The sequence below is a fragment of the Staurois parvus genome, unplaced genomic scaffold (assembly GCF_062004578.1).
Source record: "Staurois parvus isolate SC_StPar_1 unplaced genomic scaffold, SC_StPar_1.0 ptg000054l, whole genome shotgun sequence".
Classification (NCBI taxonomy): Eukaryota; Metazoa; Chordata; class Amphibia; order Anura; family Ranidae; genus Staurois; species Staurois parvus.
In genome coordinates, this window is record NW_028317850.1 from 6,652,696 (window position 1) to 6,676,187 (window position 23,492).

A 23,492-nucleotide genomic window follows, 5' to 3' on the forward strand; every position below is an offset into this window, starting at 1 on the left:
GCTTGCTTGAAATGTTCATGTCCAAGTATACCAGAAATGTCCTTTCAGTTAAATTCACCTGACATTGCTACAAGATTAGGGCAATGTAATTTACATAAACCAGCATGTGTGTTATATTTCAATGGCTAACTTCAAACAGTAAATTAAACACTTTGAAATCTGGTATGACATACAAATACTCTAAACTGCACTTACATTGAATTGCTCTACCAGGTAGGTGGCTATGGTATATGACTGTTAATGTAAGACCCTACAATTGTATTTTAGTCTTTTAAAGTCAGGCATTGTTCATAAAGAGAATGCAAATAGTCATTCTGCTGCAACATAAGATCACTTTGCTCACTCTAGAATATGTAAACTAAAGAAAGGGCTTATTTAATTGAGGCCACTGATCATCTAAATTGTGCAAACATAACTTACTGTAAAAGCTGAGCACCAGACAGAGGAACAAAACACCAACAGATGCAGATATATGTTTATTAAAAAATAAAAAAATATATATTTTGTATTTAACCATTCCCACTAACTGAATTCGACTTAACTTCAGTCTCTTGACATAATCTATTCAACAGCATTCTGACTAGTAGATGAAGGGGCAGAACTTGGGACCAATTAGACATCCCAAATACAAATGTTACATAGTTAGGCAGGTTGAAAAAAGACAAGTCCATTGGCTCCTGTTGCAGTCAGCAAAATCCTAAGAAGGTGACTGAGCCCCAGTGTGTCTGTCTATGAACGCACACAGCCCGGCTCAGGAACTGAAAATTGGCCTGGGCAAGAAGGGGGTGAAAGTGCACGGTATTGAAGTGGTTAATGTTTAACATATTTTTCTAGTTGCACATTTTGGCACCAAGACAAGTTAGGCTCAACTTAAAGCCCAAATATAGACAAAAAGTCAATTTGAAGAAGGATTGGGTTTGACACTCAAAAACAGATTATAGGATAAGTTCACATTTTATGTGCAGGTGTCTTATACTCTGGGCCCCAATTCTCCTTTCATGTTTTCATAAGGAAAAAGAAGTAAAATGTTAAAAGCATTCCACTTCCACGTATTGGTTATGGTGATGGACCACCTGGGTGCCTCTGCCAAACAGTGCCTCCTGCCCACCAAACCCTTCCAGCAGACCGAGAGCGAATACTAGCCCTTTACCCCAAGCATCATACACAGACAAGAGGTTGAGGTAAAAATGAAAGGGAATAATTTTGTTGAACAGAAATACAGGATTTTATACACTTTAAAAATAGGGGCAGTCACCACATGAATAAAAACAAATATTACACATTGGGTAAAACATCCCATTATGGTTAGCTAATGATGTAAAGTTGACACAAGACTAATCACCTCTGGAGGATTAGCAAACAGACATTAACAATAGGTGACTTAATTAACAATGGGAATTCACACAATGGGGAGAAGACAATCCATACCTAGACAGGATAGGCAAACACAGGTACACATAACACCCTATTAAACAGATTACACATAATAGCAGGAGACCCCAGCATCAGGTTGTTTTTAGCTGATTATAATCTTCTGCTTTGAGTCTCTGAATCTAGGAGGGGGGGTTGAAGCAGTCAATGCTGGTTTGCGCCCACTTCTCAGAGTGTGTGTATTTTGGGGAGACATGGGCTTGAATTACAAAGTAAAACTACTCCAAAGGTCTACCAGGCACACCCCCCAAAGAATTGAGCCCCTCAAATGCCAGGGCCCATAGTTAGTAGGCAAGAGGCTAGCTTGCAGTCCCCTGCAAAAGCCCCTATCCTGGTTGGTCTGTCACAGTTACCATTTTGACAGCCCTACAAGTTCCAGGAGCAGCAGATGTCTAATTTTGTGATAATAAAAAAGGTCTGACATCACATATTTTCATTTATGCTAATCTGTATATTGTGCTTTTCTATCATAGCTAAATTAGATTAAACATACATGTGGGATTTTACCTATCAATGATGTGATCTAGATGCGATGAGACACGTCCAATTCTGTGACGCTAGAAAGGCTAATTGCTGAATACATTTACACGTAGTACATTTTAATGAGTTCCTACATGTGCATTAGGAAAGCAGGAAACCTTAGTGTGGACTTAACTTCAAGTGGTTTGAATGGGTAAAGCCTGCATTAGGTATTAGCAGTACACGATGACCTGTCATCCCCATGTTTTATTGTGCTCTGCCAATATGGCAAGTTTAATTCCCTCTGGAGCATTAATAAAGATCAGCTATCTGGGGGACCTCTATGATCAATCATACTTACTAATGAACAAATAGGAATCCCTGTGGTAGGTTAAGTGACAAGTGTTGTAATGTGCACTTACTCATAGCCCTATGCATTTCATGAGACAGCACGCTGGCAATTTCACTGTCCTTAAGAGCACCTTTACTGCAAAATACTTTACACTGATGCTGTCATAGTAAAACCATGCTCTCATGATTGCAGGCTTTCCTATTGTAAACAGAATAAAGAATGTATTTCTAATAGAAGCTATGGCTAAAGTGCTGTCATTATAGATATTGAAGAGGAGCAATTTACCTGTAGCTGTTCTGGAAAAAAAGAAAGATGATGCAGTATGGGCTTTTTAAACAGTCACAAATACATGAATGTTTTTTTTTATTTTTCAATTACGCTGCATTATGTAGTCCATTACATTTTATTAAAAAAAAATTTAAAAAGTAATTCCTGCCAAAACACTAAATATATGCATATTTTGTGTCAAAATATTTATGGACACCTTTGTTGATGGGCTTTGACAGGCAAATGCCACATGCTTTTGACATAAATTTGAGATGCTTCCACGATTACTTATTATTATTATTTAGTTTGCAGGTGCAGTTGACCTGAATTTGACCTGAAGCTATAGCGGTGTGTATTTTATACAGGCTTATTTCTATATGGTATGTACATTTAAAATGCTAACAGCGCTCAGATAGACCCAACAATAATGAGATAAAATCCAATTTTAATTTTAGGCATTTCATGGCTTAGCTGGTGTACAGTTGGATGCAAGATAGTACATCCTATAGCAAATGACCCTTGCTAATAAATTTTGTTCATATGCTATAGCCTGGGGGAGAACATTTGTGCACATTAGAAAACAAATGATTCATTTCATGAGCATAGATTTTCTTATCCACAATGCATTGATGCATGATCCTATGCACATATACAGTAGCTCAGTAAATCAGAACCTATAGTTAACATAGTGCTGGATCTCAGAACATCTCTTAACTCAACTCAAACGGAATGCGTAATCATCTTTTAACAGCTCTGACATTATTAATCAGTACAAGGATATCTTTCATGGGCAAGGACAAGTTTCTGGAGCCTACAACACTGAAAAGACCCGCCACCATGGAACTCTGACTTGAAAGAGTGCACAGAATACTGCCATCCAAAAACCTTTGTTATAACCTCCTATAACCTTCATTTTTTGTGAAATTAAAGAACTGAATCTTCGGAAGACCAGAGGCATACCGCAAATTGATTTTGATGGAACCTTGATCACCATCTACTCATACGTGGCACAGGATGGCTTTAAAAACTCTACTAGGCCTACTGTGCAACTAAGGAGCCACCTACCACTTGGAATATCCCATCTCTATTCATGCATGGAAAGCAGTTCCATGGTACTATGCTACCTGGAGGAATTCAAGAGTTTTTGTCTGGGCTACATATCCAAAGTCCACAACTCTGGGGGTGGACTGAACATCTGGATTCACTGACTTCTCTCACATACCATCTTGGCATTAGGAAATACACTGGGGAGAAGATCCTTGATGGAGCTCACCAAGATCCTAGACTCATCGAAGATCTATGAAGACCTATGAATGGGCAAGTCCTTCTGAAATGTTGGTGACTATGTCTCCCCAACCTTGTTTATCCTTGTTTTTTTCTGTGCCTCACTTCTCCCTTCTTAAGACATGGATAAAAAAGCTCATGAATGTATGGCGAACTCAACATTCTACGGTGAGAAACATTACATACAAAAACCACAGTACACAACTCCTATTGCAGAGTAGATCTGATATTTTAAGACCACTGTCATCTGCTTCGGGTCACTGCAGCAGAAATTCACAATATCATACTAGTTGAACATGCTCCAATCAGCATAAGAAATGGTAAGTTTTTTTCTAAACCCAACTGGATTTACAATTCATTTTAAGGGATAATGAAAATGGAATATAGTCCCCCTTGTTCTGTGGGAAACAGACAAAACCTGCATAAGAAGCAATCTAATAGGCCAAAACACTAAACCAACTTAGGGCTTAGAAAGACATCTTACTCAAATCCATTGTTAGGCTGGAGACCCCATACAAAGAGCCTGGCCAAAAGCCATTTGTTCAGGTTTATTAACCTTAGACTCTCTCTGAAATAAATACCAGATTCTGAAACCAAATGAGCACTCCATAGGTTAGATCAAAAATACTATGTGGTAGGTAACAAACTTGAAGGCTTGCTAGCCACTGCTCTAAGACAGCACTATTTAGGACATATCCCCTGCATTAAAAACAACCAAATTGAAATACTCTTTTCCTCAGAAGACATAGCAAAATCCCTTTCCCTCTATTATCAGTCATTATACAATATTTTGCCCAAATGAGTCCTGCACTGCAGACAAGAGACAGGCAGACAACTCATAATACTTGTTGGACTCTGGCATTGCAAGGATTCCCTCTAGTAAAATAAAATAATGGAGAAAGACATTCTTGAGGAAAAGCTCCTGAAGGCAACACAAAATATGGAATATTCCTAATGGAAAGAGACCAGACCCAGATGGCTACGCTGTCAAAAAGTACAAACTGTCCCCCCACTTTTTAAACCTTGCCAAATCTATTATCATGGTCATTCCCTTCTTCCCAGATTTCAAACTAGTGCATATTACAGTTATCTGAAAAGAATGGAAATACATTTCTTCTACGGCAACGTTATAGGCCAATCTCTCTGATCAATGTTGACATGAAAATATATGCATATATACTGGTTTCCCTCTTCTATCCCCTTGTGACTTTTTGAACACATCTGGAGAGAGCAGATAGAGAGATGTGTTTGTCTCAAAATAATCCGTTTTCTTCTCAGTATTATGTTTACACTAATCATATCTTTAGGATATTTACACAATATTGGTCCGTTCTATCAGAGTTATATATTACGACAGTCCAGCATTTGTTTTTATTTACTTTTTAGCAGTTTTCCAGTATACAGTTATTAGTAAGTTGCAGAAATGAATACAAGTGCAAATACAAATATTAATGTTAACTCAAATCTGAGTGTGCCACTAAGAGCCTGCTTTATAGAGTTCACCCATAAGTACAAAAAGATCAGGGGTAGAGATAAAATAGTGTACTACTTCTATAGAATTATTGCTTATACCATTCAGTCCAACATTTCCAATTTTTTATCAAAAGATGACGAAAAGGTTGTTCTAATGGCTAGTAGTCTTTCATACTGATAATTAAGGTTGACTTGTACAAGAACTTCTGAGGAGTTAGGAGTTCATTCATCTCTCCAGTGTGTAGCGATTATTAATTTAGTTGCTATTAGTATGTAAGTGACTACAATATGGTGACCTGTTGGGTACTTATCTATACCCAGATGTAGAATTGCTAGTGCTGGATCTGCTAACTGGTCAGATTCTTACAGTTCCAAAAGATATGATAGATTGTGCCGTTGTTTCCGCATTGTCACCAGCACAAGGAGGACGAGGTGGGGTAAAAATTTGTTAATTGAGACAGTGTTCTATACCACCTAGTTATTAAATCCCCACCAATGCTACTATGAGAATCAGAACAGAATAAAGTATTTACACTTAACCAATGGGCCATGGCACCTAAGTACAACTATATAGCATCCCACTGTATTAATCATTAGGAACTCACTCAGAAAATAATAAGTTGCTGTTTACATTGGAGTGTATTATACAGTAGGGAGACGCCTTTATCATTTTTAGACTTGCCTGTTAAGTATGTCCAAATCTGGGAGTTTATATATATAGAAGGTGGTGAGTATTTGGAAAGGAAGAAAGTGATGCGTGTGTACATAAATTGGCATGGCTTAGATAGGTTATACTTACTTGTTAATGAGTCAAAAGTTTTGAGGGTATCTTGCATTATTTCGTCAAACCATTTGATCCTTTCTCCATCCATTGTTTAGTAGAGAAGAAAGGAAATAATATTTCTAATATTTCTATAGGGAGCCTTATTTAGGTATTTGGGTGTTCAATTGATGACTGAAGGAGTAGAATTCTCCATGCCGAAATTGAAGCCTGAGTAGTTGGTGGCAAATGAGTCAGGGTAAGCGGTTTCCATGCATTTGCTAGTAACAATAGATTTAGGTTGGGTACTTGTGCACATGTAGCCTCAATTTTGACCTATCAAGATTCAGCAGGGGCCAAAAACCAGTGGTTAAGTCTTTTATGTCTGGAAGACCGATTCCTCCAACTTTTCTATGCAGAATGAGATATTTGTGGGAGCATCTTGCTCTTTTCCCTTGCCTGATGAATTGTTTGAGAATCTTAGTGAGTTGTGATATGTGGGACGCTTTTAATGGAATCGGGAGGGTTCGGAACATATATAAAATTTTTGAAAGGATCATCATTTTAAAGGATGTTATTTTACCTGTCCAAGATATCTCTGTACAGGTTATACGGGAAATATCCTTATGAATCTCTAAGATGAGAAATGTAAAGTTAGTTTCAGCTAATAGTGAAGTTTTAGCTGTCAAGGTAATGCCTAGATATGGTATGGAGTTCTTTGCTCATGTATACGTGAGATAAGATATTAGATGCAAATGGGCATGAGCAATATGCCTAGATCTATGATTAACAATTTAGCAAAGTTGACCTTATAATATGACAAAGTACTGAAATGGGTAAGAACCTCATGTGCGAAGCATAAGGAGATAGTTGGTTTGGCCAGTAGGAGTATGACGTCATCCACAAAGAAGTTAATAACATGAGAGGTTTGTTGAAATTTAAATCAAGAGATGTGTGGGTGTGTCCGAATGGCTTCAGCTAACGGTTCCATCATCAAGTTAAATATACATGGGGATATTAGACATCCCTATCAGCTGTCGTTGGAAATTTTAAAAGTTTTAGATAGGAGACCCAAGGTGAAAACCTGGGCTGAAGGATGAGTGTATAGAGCCAGTATAGCTATTTGGATCGGACCCTGAAATCCAAATTTCTGGAGAACACAGACATATAACCACAATGGAATGCCTTCTCCGTGTCAATAGAGAAAAGCAGAGAAGGCACTCGATGTGATTCTGCATAGTGCATAATGTTTAGGAGACGGCAAGTTGCGTCAACTGCTTGACGGCATTTGTGAAACCCAATTGGTTGAGTTTTAGCAAATGTGGTATAATATTAAAAAGTCTTTTGGCTATTAGCTTAGCATAGATTTGTATGTCCATATTGAATAGTGAGGTAGGCCAGAAGTTGGATGGTGTGTACGAGGATTTACCTGGTTTGGGAAGAGTTCCAATATAAGCTTTGAGCATTTCTGTGGGGAATGAGCCTGAGGAGATTGCTTCCTGGAATTCTAAGAGCAGATGAGGGGACAAGATCTGTTTAAATATTTTGTAGTAATTATTTGTAAGGCCATCTGGACCTGGAGCTTTTCCATTTGGCAGGGAAAGTATAATACTGTCAATTTCTTTTGGGGTAATGTTTGCATTTAGTATTTCCAGGTGAGATGAAGAAAGGGAGGGTAAATTAAGCATGCCTAAGAATTTATCTCTCTCTTCTTTTGCAGGTTGTAAAGTGCTTACATCATCTTTCAGATTGTATAGGGAATAGTAATAGTCCGCGAAAGCATCAGTTATTGCTTTCGGGTTTGTGAGCTTAGCTGACGTGGAAGGATGGATGATATGGGAAATTTTAGCGTTCATCTAAAAGGCGTGTTGTTGCGCAGGTATTTCCCTCCTCCATCTGTAGTGCGTATGGCCTGACCATGTGATATCATGGACTGAGGCATTGGAAATCCTCTGCAGCAACATTTTGTCCACCAAGAAGAGGTCGATACGGGAGTATGAGTTATGTCTTGGAGAGTAGTATGTAAAAGATTTTTCAGTAGCGTGCTGGCATCTACAAACATTATAGAGATCCTCTCTATTACGGAGGTTGCGTAGAGGGAGGGCAGTTCCTAACCATAGAGGAGGCATCCAAATTGCCATCAATAGTGTTAAAATCTCTGCATATTAATATGCTTCTGATTCGCACCTGAGATATATTTTTGAAAATGTTCCGGATACATTTTGATTGGTGCGAGTTAGGAGCATACACATTTGTTATAGTAAAGAGTAAGTTATTAATAAAACATGTCAAAATAATATACCATCCTTCAGGATCAATAATTGAGTTCATAAGTTCAATAGAGACTGAATCTTTTATAGCAATCATAACTCCTCTCTTTTTTGCTGGTATGGAAGCCGTAAAAATGGGAGGAAAGTTCTTATGAGAGCAGGTAGGAGAGACATCTTTATGGAAGTGGGTTTCCTGTACTGCTAAAAAATGTCAGCTTTGTGTTGCATTGCTTCTGGCCATATGGATTGTCACTTAGTCGGGCGATTGAGGCCTCTGGCCTTTACTGAAAGGAATTTAAGTCCCATGATAGGGGGGCCAAATGATTTGGAGAACCACAGTTGTGGAGTTTGGGTACTTTATCTTGGTATAGTAGGGATATATGCAAGAGGATAAATATTGATGCGGCATGGGTGATTCGACACTCAAAACGAAGGATGAGCAGATTGGCAGAGTGATTGGTCCGTGGACTGCAGTGATTTCAAATATGCACTTGATGAGCCAACATAAGTGAGTGAAAAGAGAATTGTGAATGTAGAGCACTAAAAAAAAAAAGGTTGTCCATAACTGTGAAACAGGAACATATATAACTGTTGAGGTCCATAATAGGAAAATGGAGCCTTTAAGAAACATAGTCCAAAATGGACCAGGCAGTGGATACTGCCAGTAATCATGGGGTATAGGTACGATGACATGTACCTCAGGCACATGGGGAGGTTAGTTTAATTGAAGAAGTAAATAAGCTGCGAGGAGCGAGTTGTTGTGCTTGAATGTATACAGGGACCCCACGGATTTTTAAATTGTTCTGCCATGAGTGGTCTTAAAGATCTTCCACTTTTAGTTTGGAGATGGTTTCTTGCTGTGAAGTATGTGAGTCCACCAAACCATTGATGGAAGATGTGTATTCACTCATTCAAGATTCTACTTGGTGTACCCTGTCCCCGGCTCATCTATTTTAGCTTTGCATTGTTGTACACATGTGATCATGTCAGATTGTATGGATGATCGCAGAGACATTAGCATTTCCTTAAGGTCACCTCAGAAATCAGTTGGGCAGTGGTCGGAAACTGTGCTATGGGGTCTCTGTAAGTTGTGGTGTGCATGGGGTTCTGGGTGTGATCACTCATCTCCATATTTGACATAGTGTCACCAGCCTCTCCAGACTCTCTACGAAGCCTGGATTTTAATGGGCTTCTTGAGGAGGGAGAGGTAGGGGCAGAGTCTGAGGACGCTGAATCTATATTGGCAGCTGCATCTTCGATATGCCCTTGCCCTGTTTCTGTGTGATCCACTGTAATGGGCTCTAGAGGTCCGGCCAGTGGCAGTGAATATTGTCTCTGACCGCCATTTTGTTGAAGTCCGCTGGACATATTTGGGAAGAAATCAGATCATTTATTTACCTGAGGTGGGTTCTGACGATGCTTCCCCATATCATCAGGTGCAGTGGGATCTGGGGGAGTCGGTGAGCTGGACAGGTAGATCTGTATTTGATCCTGGGCTGCTTAGAAGTTGATGCCTCCCCTGTGCTGAGTGGTGCTTTAGCAAAGTGCAGCCTTGTAAGCAAGTGGTCGCCACGCCCCCCACATTCCAGCATTTTAAGATGACCTCAATGTTGACCCATTGTTTTAGAAACTGGTTGTTACGTGCGGATTTTAAGAAAATTTCACCATGAGATCCCTAAGCGTTCTGGGGATCCAAACAGAAAGGAGCATTTTTTTTGCCGGAATTGTATCCAGTGTTCATTTATATTGAAAGGAAGAATGTTTACACATCTTTAAACTGAAACAGAGTTCCACATTAAGGGTTAGTACACAGCACATGTCAATCTTCCTTTTTAATTATGTATTAATGAGCCCTTGCATGTTACTGTACACTGGGGAGACTACACAAAAGGTAAAAGATTGTATTGCTCTGCACCAATGCTCCATTAAAAAGAAATATATGAGTGAACTGGTAGCCATGCATTTTACGGAGAAGAAAAATTCTGATGTTGACTGATAGAGGAAGAGAACCCTAGACATAGATACATACTGACACTTAAAAAGATGGTTTCAATCAATAAACTTTACCCTACATCTTTATGGCTTGAACAGAGATTATGATTTGTATCTTTATATTTTGTATACAGTAATTCCTTACTTTGTGTCCTATGACAAGTGTGATTTGTACTACATTGTATTTTCAGATGCTTTAGAGCACCTTTGATTTTCCTACAGAAGGTAACCTTTTGTATTTGAGCCTGTAGATATATACAGTAAACTGACTATGTTTTAACATATTACCTCTTGAGAAAGAAAAAAGTTATCATTTGTAACACTGGTAGACACATCTGAACTGAGAAAAGGTGGGATGCCCAAAACCATTGTTGGTTTGATGTTCATGGCTATTTACCTGTCCCACCAGATGACAAAGTAAATAAACTCAAATTGGATATTTAAATTGCTGTATGGCATACCATATTTTATTATATTAAAGTGAAGCCCATTCAGTACATGCACCCGTGTATTAAAAAAAACGAATAGTTGCACCTCACTTCCAGTTCTTTAGACACAAATCAGCCATAACATTATGACCACTGATAGGTAAAGTGAATAACATTGATTATCTCATTACAATGGCACCTAAAAATGAGGATCTACTGTAGCTCAAATTTCTGTAAAAGTTAATGCTGGTTCCAATAGAAAAGTGTTAGAACACACAGTGCATCACAGTTTATTGCGTATAGGCTGCATATTTGAATGTAGACAAGTTGCCTACTGTATTGTATGTTTTAATTTGCTACTTGGCTGCCCAGATCAGGGGCAAAGGGTTAATGTTTCTTTCTGCCTGCCCTGATCATGTTTTAGGTCTTTTTTCCTGGGGTCCAGGCCTCCCTCCTGTGTGATATAAAAGAGAAGAGGTTCCAGTCCTGGGGTGAACAGGCAATTGAATGGGAACCTTACAGAAGCTTGCTGGGACACCTCTACTCGAGTTCATCCAATCATGAACTTTTTCCAAAAGGGCTTTACCTCTGCAGGTATGTTTTGGCAGCTACAACTAGAGATAGTTAGGATAAGGATGTTAAACATGTTCTGCTGAATTCTCAGTAAAAGTTGTTTCAACTGCCATGAGCCTGGTCTGAAGTTCAAGTGGTGTGTGTGTTAGGTCTTGGCGTATTCCTAAAGAACTTGGGTCTGTGAAAGCACTATGGGGTATGTTTAAAACCACTACTAAAGATTACCTGGCAAGATTGGGTATTTGCCATGGATAATCGAAAGGGAATCCAGCTACAGCAACCATTCATTTAGTGTGGTACCTGGTTAGGTGACGGGTCCTCCGGTAGCGAGGGGAGGTCAGTGCTCTGACCCTGGAACAGACTAGTGTTACAGAGATCTAAGGCCTGATCTCTAGGTACGGGAAGGGAAGAGTTAACTCAGGACATACTGTATGTAAGACCTGTGCTATGTATCCAATGGGGTTTCATTTTGTTAATGGAAGTGAGGTAATGTGAGTGGATAATGGCTCTGCATGTCCCTCCAAATGCAACACATACCTCAGTACAAGTGTGTAGTTACTTGGGACAAAACATCTTATGGAGGAACATTATTGCTACACACAAGTGTCTTATCTCTGAGTCTGCCAGATATCACAGCGTACTTTCAGAAGTCTAGTGGAGTCCATGCCTTGAGGAGTTATGGTAGGTGTGCAGAATGTTATGGCTGACTGGAGTGTATATATATATATATATATATATATATATATACACACATACATACATACACACACACATATATATATATATATATATATATATATATATATACACACAGGGTGCATCAACACAACTTCCTTTTTTCAAAACGCAATAAAACCCATTTTATGAATCAAAATTGTTTTTATGGTCTTTAATAATGTACAGTTGCAAGAAAAAGTATGTGAACCCCTTGGGATTACGTGGAGTTTTGCATGAATTGGGCATAAAATGTGCTCTGAACGTCATCTAAGTCACAACAATAGAAGAACACTGTCTGCTGAACATAATACTACACAAACATTAGATGTTGCCATGGTTTAATTGCACATAACATGTAAACATTCACAGTGCAGGGAGGAAAAAGTATGTGAACCTTTGGACTTAATAACCGGTTGACCCTCCTTTGGCAGCAATAACCTCAACCAAACGTTTCCTGTAGTTGCAGATCAGACCTGCACAACGATCTGGAGTAATTTTGGACCACTCCTCTTCACAAAACTGTTTCAGTGTAGCAATATTCTTGGGATGTCTGGTGTGAATCGCTCTCTTAAGGTCATGCCACAGCATTTCAATCGGGTTGAGGTCAGGACTCTGACTGGGCCACTCCAGAAGGCGTATTCTGTGCTGTTGCAGCCATTGGTTTGTTGAATTACTTGTATGCTTTGGGTCATTGTCCTGTTGCCTCACCCATCCTCTGCAGAGCTTCAGTTGGCGGACAGATGGTCGTACGTTTTCCTGCAAAATGTCTTGATAAACTCTGGAATTCATTTTCCCATCAATGACAACAATCCATCCAGGTCCTGAGGCAGCAAAGCAGCCCCAAACCATGATGCTCCCTCCGCCATGTTTTACAATGGGGATGAGGTTTTGATGTTGGTGTGCTGTGCCTTTTTTTCTCCACACATAGTGTTGTGTGTTCTTCCCAAACAACTCAATCTTGGTTTCATCTGTCCACAGTATATTTTGCCAGTAGTGCTGTGGAACATCCAGGTGCTCTTTTGCATACTTCAAACGTACTGCAATATTCTTTTTGGACAGCAATGGCTTCCTCCGTGGTGTCCTCCCATGTACTCCATTCTTGTTTAATGTTTTCCTTATTGTAGATGTGTCAACAAAAATGTTAGTATGTGCCAGAGATTTCTGTAGGTCTTTAGCTGACACTCTGGGATTCTTCTTTACCTCATGCAGCATTCTGCGCTGTGCTCTTGCAGTCATTTTTACAGGACGACCACGCCTAGGGAGAGTAGCAACAGTGCTAAACTTTCTCCATTTGTAGACAGTCTGTCTTACCGTGGACACATGAACATCAAGGCTTTTGGAGATACTTTTGTAACCCTTTCCAGCTTCATGCAAGTCAGCAATTCTTGATCGTAGGTCTTCTGATAGCTCTTTTCTGCGAGGCATGGTTCACATCAGACAGTGCTTCTTGAAACCAGTAAACCCAAAACAGGTGTGTGTTTTTTAAGGGCAGGACAGCTGTCAGCAACACATCCAATATCATCACACTGATTGGAGTTAAAGTTGGCTCACTCCTGGCTCCAATTATCTCTGGGAGAAGTCATTAAGCTAGGGCTTCACATACTTTTTCCTCCCTGCACTGTGAATGTTTACATGTTATGTGCAATTAAACCATGGCAACATCTAATATTTGTGTAGTATTATGTTCAGCAGACTGTGTTCTTCTATTGTTGTGACTTAGATGCCGTTCAGAGCACATTTTATGCCCAATTCATGCAAAACTCCACGTAATCCCAAGGGGTTCACATACTTTTTCTTGCAACTGTAGGTACATATCTAAAGTTCTGTTTTACACAGTTTTGAAAATCATATCAGGTAGGTGACGCCCCCTATTGTCCATACACTGAATAAGTGAATTAAGACCGGTATGTGAACATGTTGGAGGAATTTGTTTTTCCACAACTTGATGAATTGGACTTAGGGGAAATTTGGTTCCAACAGGACGGAGCAATGGCTCACACTTCAAGAGCATCAATGGCTGTTTTAAGGGAACACTTCCCGGAGCGCCTCATCTCAATAAGGGGCAATTTGGAGTGGCCAGCCCACTCCCCCGATTTGGCCCCTTGTGACTTTTTTTTGTGGGGTTTTTTGAAATCCCGCATTTATGTAAACCGTCCAAGGACCCTACAAGACCTGAAGGCCAACATCCACGCAGAAATTGCCAACATACCCGCTGCTATGCTGGTAAGGGTCATGAAAACCGCCAGAAATCGTCTTATTCAGTGTATGGACAATGGGGGGCGTCACCTACCTGATATGATTTTCAAAACTGTGTAAAACAGAACTTTAGATATGTACCTACATTATTAAAGACAATAAAAACAATTCTGATTCATAAAATGGGTTTTATTGCGTTTTGAAAAAAGGAAGTTATGTTGCGTGTGCGTGTGTGTGCGTGTGTTTTAGAAGTATGTTAGAAATCATAGGTCCCATATGTGCTCAGGACACTTTTCCAATTACTTTTAAATTATACCTTGCAAGCAAAAAAAGTATATACATTTTTTGCTGGGCTTAGATATTTATAGTAAAAGAGAAAACAGCATACGATTTTATTTTATTAAAAGGGATATAGATGCCCTGTATTTTCACTGAAAAACTAAAAATCAGTCCAATCAGGAACATCTGTTTCTAAAGGCACAGCTGTTTAGATTGCCAAGTATACACCATATAAGTAGTTTGGACACTATTTTCAAAGCTACAAAAACGTCTAACATGTCAATATGTGCCTAGACAGCAGTTTCTTGTATCCTCCTGCCAATATTTACATTTGCATGTCTATCTGATAGACATGCAAAGCGTTAATTTTCTGTACTAGTACTATTCTGTGATTTTTATACACCTCCACCTTGCCTAAAGAAGTATGAAATGTACAGTAAGGACATGGTCACGCGGGTGTCTTGTTCATTTGAATCTAAGCCATGATTTAAAGGCTTTTTAGTGTTGTAAATAAAACAGAGCTTATTACTTACCACATTTTCTTTTCCACAGTATAAGCTGAAATCATTGGATATAATTGCAGCGTATTGAAGAAGCACTTTGTTGATGGTCTAAAATGAAAGGATACATAATTACTGTCGGTAGAACAAAATGTACAATCTGAACTGTTTGCAAGCCAGCTGCAAATCCACAGTGTACTGTACATTTAGTAGTAAAAACAAGAAGTTAGGATTATGTAAACTATTATTGTTAGGTGATACAATTTTAAAAAGGCAAAGTGAAAAAATGACCTCTAGTGAATAAACACAACCCAAAATAAAATAAAATTCTGTGTTGTTGCTAGCAAGTGGAATCACATACTAATTAACAGTATTATATATCTTGGGGGCTCCAGTAGTGAGATAGCTCCACTGGTGTTTCCAGTTCTACGCAGATGCCACAGCCACTACAGAGCCAAATGATGGTGCCACTCTCCCCTAATGGATTGTCCATAATGTAGAAAAAAGGGAATTGTGACTTACCTGTAAATTTGAAATCTTGGAGTATAGTACAGGACAGATAAAACATTTACAGGTAAGACAAAATTCTCCATATCTGAAAGGAGGGTACAGCCAAAGTCCATTTGGCTTTACTTCTCCAGTGGATCACAGGAAAAAAAAAAAGTTTGTTCTGCACTCTTATGTCCCATTGTCAGCTGACAGTGGGCTAAAGTCCTCTGTTGAATGACATCACTCAGCTGGTCCAGACTTGAGAGAGGTCTCGACTTTAAAGTCATGAACCACCCAGATCCCTGGACTGGCAGCTGACTCAGCCTTTCAGCGATCTGATCCCGCCCCCTCCACAGGCCAGCGCTCCAGTTTGTGCTGGGGGGAGCAGAGAAGACAGTGGTGACTGACAGTTCTCCACTCTGGGCGATGACTAAGTGATCAACAGTGTCTTCACCTATTAGCTAGGTATCTCATCACACAGTGGAAGCAAAAGAGTGTTACATCACGTACGCTTTCAACGTGAAATGTGATCACTTTCACACAAATCATGCAGTGTTTCCATTTTCAGTCCAACCCCTGCAATACATACTAGAAAGGCAATCTTACATATGAGGTTTCACAAAGGGATACCTCAGCAAAAAAGGGGAAGGGGGGCATATGGAGCACATACAGCACCAGGTTTAGATCCCAAGATGATATAGGATGCTGAATGGGGGGTTATTATGCACAACTCCTTGAAGAAAAGTCTTGATTAAGAACTGTGAAGCAAGATGTTTCTTGAAAAGGATGGATAAAACAGAAATCTGTCCCTTGAGGGTACTCAAGGGTCAGATATTGGTCAAGACCAGATTAACTGCTTCCTCGCCACCCTATAGCATAACTATTGCTACAGAGTAGCAGGGCTGCACAAAATGATGTATATATACATGATTTGCATTTCTGGGTAGGGAGCGCACGCGTCGCCCTACCTGATAGACATGTTAATCTCCCGGCTGTAGATTCCCCGCCAGCACCCCGTGATTGCCAAGGAACAGTGAAAGGGGAAAGGTCTGTGTGTAAACAACACGGATCTCTCCCCTGTCAGAACAAACAGGCTGCTTTGTATTGCTCTGCACAGCAGAGCAATACAAAGCAGCTTGTCACCCTAGTAAAACACACAAAGCACATAATGTAAAACACAACACACAGTTTGATTGCCTCAGATGTTAACTCCTTCCTGCCCAGTGTCATTAGTACAGTGTCAGTGCTTGTTATTAGCACTGATCACTGTAATAGTGTCATTGGGATGTCAGTGGCAGTTAGTTCCCCCCCAGTGCCAGAATGCCTGCCACAGTCCCACTATAAGTCACTGATCGTTGCCATTACTAGTATAAAAAAAAAAATTCCAGTATATATACTGCAATTTGTAGACGCTATAACTTTCATGTAAACCAATTAATTTACACGTATTGGGATTTTTTTTTTAGCAAAGACATGTGGCAGAATACATTTTGGCCTAAATTTATGATACAATCAGATTTTTAAAATTTTTTTACTGGATATGTTTTATAGCAAAAAGTCAAAAATATTGTTTTCTTTTCAAAATTGTCAGGTGTGTTTTGCTTATAGCGCACAAAAAAAACGTAGAGGTCAAATACCACTAAAAGAAAGCTCTATTTGTGGGAAAAAAAGACATAAATTTGATTTGGATGCAGCATTGCATGACCACAAAATTGTCAGTTAAAGTAACACAGTATCGTGTTGCAAAAAATGGCCTGGTCAGGAAGAGGGGCAAATCCTCAGGAGGGCAAGTGGTTAAAAAAAAGGCCAAGACAGAAAAAAACAGTTTTCCTTGAGACTTAGATTGCCTTCCTCATACTGGGCAAAGCAAGCCTTCCATGTGTAATCTTGCGTGAGGTAAATTTTTTGATGACTGAATCAGATATACCCCTATCTCTCAGAACCTGGGTTTCAACAGTCATGCCATTAAAGCCAGTGCATTGCAAACAGCATGGAATAGGGGCCTTGCACCAGTACACAGTATATGGCCTGATTGGAAGAGCCTAAGGCCCTTCTGCCAAGAGTCTGAGTATGTCTTAGTACCATGTCCTTCTGTGCCAATTCAGTGGAATGGGAACCACATGAACCTTTTCCACCTCAATCTTGCGCAGCAACCGAAAGAGAATCATTAGTGGAGGAAGGGCATAGATCAGCTTGAATGAGTTCAATAGAATCACCAGCACATCTACTGCTAAGGCTAGAGGATCCATTGCTCTGGCTAAACCTCTGTGCAGTTGGTTGTTAAATCTGGATGCTAAAATGTCCACAACTGGTTCTCTCTCATTGTTGACAGAGATTCTGGAAGATCACAGGCTGCAGAGACCATTCCCCTGGGTTTATGCTTTGGTGGGAGTTATCCTTTAAATCAGAGGAAAGGTGTCATAATAGGACTTTGCTCTGGGACAATTTATTACAGATACTTATATAGTGCTGTCAATTTACTCAGCGCTTTTATATATATTGTGCATTCACATCAGTGAAGGAAGAAGCTATCAATCTATGTGTCCATCAGCAGAGCATGCGTCATTCAGGCTTTTTATCTCAGCTCACCAGTGATCTGCCATTGTGGGAATCCCCAGTGGGGTACTCATGGAATGGGTTACCCAGTGGGGTACTATGGGAATAGGGTTATGCATGTTTGGGTACAGGAGCTGTGATAAACCATGCACTGACCCTGTTCCTTTGTCTCTCTAAGATGGTGTGCACATGTTCAGCTGGTATAGTGGGCAGAAGTATGTCAGCCAGGAGGTGTGTTGCAACTATGTCACCTTTCCAAGACAAAAGGATGTTGTTGCAAATACCTTTGGAACTTATGGACTTAGGCAGGGGCGGACTGAAAACTCATGGGGCAATAGGAGATAATGGAGCCCCATGTGTCCCAAGCCAAACCTACACAAAGCTCCACCTACATATAGCAGAGAGAGGGGGTGACAGAGAAGGGACAAGAGAGAGGGTACGAGAGAGACGGGGGAGCGAGAGAGAGGGGGGGTGAAAGAGAAAGGGGGTGAGAGAGAGGACAAGAGGGGGAAAAAAGAGAGAGGAGAGAGGGGAGGGCAAAAGAGAGAAGGGGGTGAGAGAGAAGGGGGTGAGAGAGAGGGGAGGGCGGAAGAGGGGGGCGAGAGGGGAGGGCAAAAGAGGGGGGCGAGAGGGGAGGGCGGAAGAGGGGGGCGAGAGGGGAGGGCAAAAGAGGGGGGCGAGAGGGGAGGGCAAAAGAGGGGGGCGAGAGGGGAGGGCAAAAGAGGGGGGCGAGAGGGGAGGGCAAAAGAGGGGGGCGAGAAGGGAGGGCGAAAGAGGGGGGCGAGAGGGGAGGGCGAAAGAGGGGGGCGAGAAGGGAGGGAGAAAGAGGGGGGCGAGAGGGGAGGGCGAAAGAGGGGGGCAAGAGGGGAGGGCGAAAGAGGGGGGCAAGAGGGGAGGGCGAAAGAGGGGGCAAGAGGGGAGGGCGAAAGAGGGGGGCAAGAGGGGAGGGCGAAAGAGGGGGGCAAGAGGGGAGGGCGAAAGAGGGGGGCAAGAGGGGAGGGCGAAAGAGGGGGGCAAGAGGGGAGGGCGAAAGAGGGGGGCAAGAGGGGAGGGCGAAAGAGGGGGGCAAGAGGGGAGGGCGAAAGAGGGGGGCAAGAGGGGAAGGCGAAAGAGGGGGACAAGAGGGGAAGGTGAAAGAGGGGGACAAGAGGGGAGGGCGAAAGAGGGAGGCGAGAGAGGAGGGTGAAAGAAGGGGGCGAGAGAGGAGGGTAAAAGAGGGGGGCAAGAGGGGAGGGCGAACGATGGGGGTGAGAGAGGAGGGCAAAAGAGAGGGGTGAGAGGGGGTGAAAGAGGGGGGGCGAGAGAGGAAGAAGGGGTGGGGGGGCAAGAGAGGACAAAGAGGTGAAAGAGACAGAAAGAGGGTGAAAGAGAAAGGGGGGTGAGAGAGAAGGGGGGTGAGAGAGAGAAGGGGGGTGAGAGGGAGAAGGGGGGGTGAGAGGGAGAAGAGGGGGTGAGAGGGAGAAGGGGGGTGAGAAAGAAAGGGGGGGGTGAGAAAGAAAGGGGGGGGTGAGAGATAGAGAGGGGGGTGAGATAGAGAGGGGGGTGAGATAGAGAGGGGGGTGAGGGGAGTGTTCAACATGTCTGCTATTCACAACTATGGCCCCAGGCTGCTCTCACCTAGTCTCAGGCAGGATCTAGAGCTATTGTTTTAAATCAGCCACCTCCATAGCCCCCTTTACAGCAGTGTGTGCACTGTACCGTGGTCCAATATTCTTTTATGCTCTTGATTTGCACTCACAATAGAAGATTATCCTCCATCCACATACAGGATCACCTTCGAATCATCCCAGACAGGGACACAAAAAAAAAAGGAAGATCAGGGCTGCAGAGCTGGGGCAGTGAGTGATCCCAGAGGCCGGGCTGCAGAGGAAGGGTGGGGCTTTCCATGCACGGCTTTCCCAGAGGGGGTGTTCCTAGTTCTGTGGCCGGACACCGGGCTCTCGGGTATCTCCATTCCGTCCTCAGGTTAGGGGATTTATGTGTGGGGACCATCACATCACTGATCTTTGGGGACTGACAGGAAATTTCTGAGGAGAGCACCATGTACAGAGACTGCTGAATGATTTGTGCACTGCAACAAGTAGAGGGGCAGTGACAGAGCCTCTCATGGTGTCCCCTACTGGCCCGGGCCCTCGGGCAGTGCCCGAGTGCCGGTATGGTCAGTCCGCCCCTGGATTCAGGGCTTTTTTTTCCTACTGAAATTTTAGCTAAGGACAGAGAATTCTAGCTCCCTTCATTTCTTGCATTTCATTGCCACCCCCACAATGGCATGCAAGCAGCTCCTGCACCGGCACATTTAATACCGTACTTTTCATTTACAATAAAAAATGTTTTCCCCTGAGAAAAAAAATCTCAGGAGATCTTATAGATCGAGACCATGTAGACAATATCTCACTGGAAAGCACTGGTGACATAACCTTCCTAGGGGGCAGCTATAAGGCCCTGTCTATGTCACCAGTGCCTAAATAGACAAGGAATTGGGATACAATAAATTGTGAGCAACTGAATTAATGACATCAGCATAAAAAGATGCATGCATCATGTATGGGGGGGGGGGGGGGGTCATTTTTAATACATCATTAAAGTCAACCCAAACCTTAAGTTTAAATCAGCTGAACACATTTCTGATGCATCTAAACGAAAGGGGTTTTGCATCTCTTGTACACAGCTTGAGTGGAAAACTATGTCCCCTTGCCAACATGATGCAGAATGGGACTCTCTCTCTGTGTGGAAGCTAGAGCTCTCCAATCAGCAGGGAGCCTAAAGTGGAACTTTAGTCAGAAAATGAAGTCCTGCTAGATCACTTCAGGTTGGCCCATTTTGCAGATATAGCTCTGTAAATTATTAAAAATAAATACCTATACTGTTTAACATCCTGTAATACACTGTTCTGCAGATGTTCAGTTTCTCTATTTTTTGGCACTCCAAAAAATCTAGAGGCTGATCTACCTAAAGCCTAAAGATTTACTACTGCTCAGGGGCTCTGGGCTTCAGCAAAATGTCAGCCATCAGCAAGAAGAAACAGAAACAATGTTGGAGGCAATTTACAGCACACACTAATTTTAGTAGCATAATGTGAAATGTATGCTCCTTGCTAAAGAACATTATTTTTTATCAAGTTGTTATGGGGAAAATTCCACTTTAAAGAGGAACTTCAGTCAGTTTGTAAAAAATTAAGTCAGCATCTATAAATACTATAGCTGCTGACTTTTAAAAAAAGGACACTTATCTGTCCAGGAATCCAGCTGTTGCCTCACCCAAGCTGGTTCTTCACCAACCTTCATGTCCCTTACAGGTTTACTTGTTTCCTTGTGTCTTTACAGGATGGCTCCCCACTGAGATCCGCACTGTGCTATCTAAAAGGTCTCACAGACTGCTGGGCCCTGTGCTGTATCCCATGAGGTTGTGAGGGGGGAGAGAGAACTTCCACTCTGATCACCTAGGTAATCAGACCGGAAGTGGGGAGTGAATACCTGTACAAAAAAAACAAAAAAAACCCATTCCAAATATGTTAGATGAGGGCGGGTTGGAAAAGCAGAAATTCCCTTTTTGAATGAGGTTCCACTTCAAGCTTTGGTGATTGGGACTTCTGCAGAGAGATCGCTGCTGCCACGCAAAAAGGAAGACAGACTTTTCTATTTGATCTGTAGCTGCTTTCTAAAGAACAGAAAGTGTTTTTTTATGACTTTGGGATGTGTTTAGCTGATTTAAATTGAAAGTTTAATTGATCTTTAAAATATATATTTTCCACGCAAGTACCCAAATTTGACTTGGTATCTGCCTTTTGCAGTCTACTGGGGGAATCAGTGCAAACAGCCAATTTAGTGTACTGCAATATACACGAAGAATGTTGACCGGTGGGGAGAGCACAGTAACAGAGAGATGAGCTCATCTGCGTACTGCATCTTCTTTCACTGTCCAGTCACAGGGTCGGAGGGAAACTCTAAGTGAATAGTGAAACTGCAGCAGGACAGGTCTAAGAGGCAGTACTGTGAAAATCAAAGGACTAGATGGACAGAAAAAAATAACTCCTATATATGTATTTATTCTGTGCATTAACTGTTTGCCTGTGCCTGATCAGCTTTAACATCAGCAAGCTTCATAGCATAATGGGAATTTACTGACTCTCATGCATTAGGGTACCAACTGAAAATCTATTAAATTGCAGGTTCATTTTGCTACCTTCTGAATTCTTTGAAATTACCAAATGACCTTGCAATACCAGGGAAACCGTTATGTTGCTCCTGAATTCTGAATAATATGGTGGCAGTGTCAGCTGTTGGATGATACTGTATATGGCTGATGTAAACATTTTCCTACATTCTTCACATACTGGCACAATATAACCACAAAGATTCAGCTGTATTGCATGCACATACACATTTGAACCAGCTCACTGAAATGTACCTTTGCAAATCTCCTCATTAAATGAGACAGCGCTTCTGGATTAGGGCACTCTAGTTTCTTGATAATCTCAAAGCTCTGATTTAATTGTGTGAAGACATCGACCACTGAGCAGGAAAACAAGGCATGTTCTGATGTTGCCTGGAACTAAGGAAGAGAAGAGATGACTTAGAAACATTGAACATTGAAACACTGGTAACCTGCTTCTCACAATATTAATCACCAGTTTATGAAACATGGCAGGTCCTTTATAACAAGACTCCCATTATTATATATCCAACAAAACCTAACCATTCATACAGAAAATAACGAAGATTAAAGTGGAAATTAACTAAACTAAAAATTAAGGTTTCTGTTATAGGTAACATCTAGAAATGTTACAGTAATTGCACCTAAGCAATATGCTAAAAAATATACCCTTTGTCTGGAAATCCTCCTAAAAAACAGAATTACACTTAGCATTGCACCTAGTATTTGAGGGTGCTTATGGTACCAACCATTTAAGGGTACCAACAGATTCCTAGCTTTATGTCTGCAATCGGAAGCACTACTGTCTCTGCCTGTTGGTCTTAAGAGATTTGCTCAATTGATATGCTGCTTACATTCTCCTTGCTGGAGGCTCTGATATGAGGAAGCAACAGACATCTCTATACAGAGACACAGTACACAGCAAGGCTTGGTAATTCATGGAAAGTCTTTGCTGGAGGCTGTGCCATGCGGAAGCAAATCCCTGCATATACAAAAGCAAACACCTATACACAGAGACACAATGAAGAGCAAGGTATGGGAAGTCCACAATGAAGAAAGATCAGCTGGAGAAGACCCCAGGCAATACTGGTGATGATGTTTTTTTTGCCTTTTGCCTGCCTTTCTTCTTTCTGCCAGTTTTCAAAGTTCATTTCCATTTTAAAGTGTATGTAAACCATAAATCTATTTTTGTATGCTTGATATCGTGCCTTGCTGTAGACCTAAGCAAATGTTTGTGAATTTGTTTCAAAGCTTTTGATCTGGAGATCCTGCCAGCAATAACACTTTCTGTTGCAGGATGACTATGCTAAACCA

The 23,492-nt window shown here is 41.3% G+C and overlaps 1 protein-coding gene across 2 annotated transcripts in view; it reads right to left on the reverse strand.

Moving 5' to 3' along the window:
- LOC149470057 (protein unc-13 homolog C-like) overlaps nt 1-23,492 on the reverse strand; it is a 434,551-nt gene that overhangs the window by 157,170 nt on the left and 253,889 nt on the right. For both annotated transcript variants that reach the window (XM_089668057.1, XM_089668050.1), the window contains exons 16-17: nt 22,434-22,577; nt 15,015-15,092 (exon numbers count right to left, since the gene is read on the reverse strand). In XM_089668057.1, the coding sequence (XP_089524183.1) occupies nt 15,015-15,092; nt 22,434-22,577 (222 nt within the window). The remainder of the gene's footprint in view (nt 1-15,014; nt 15,093-22,433; nt 22,578-23,492) is intronic.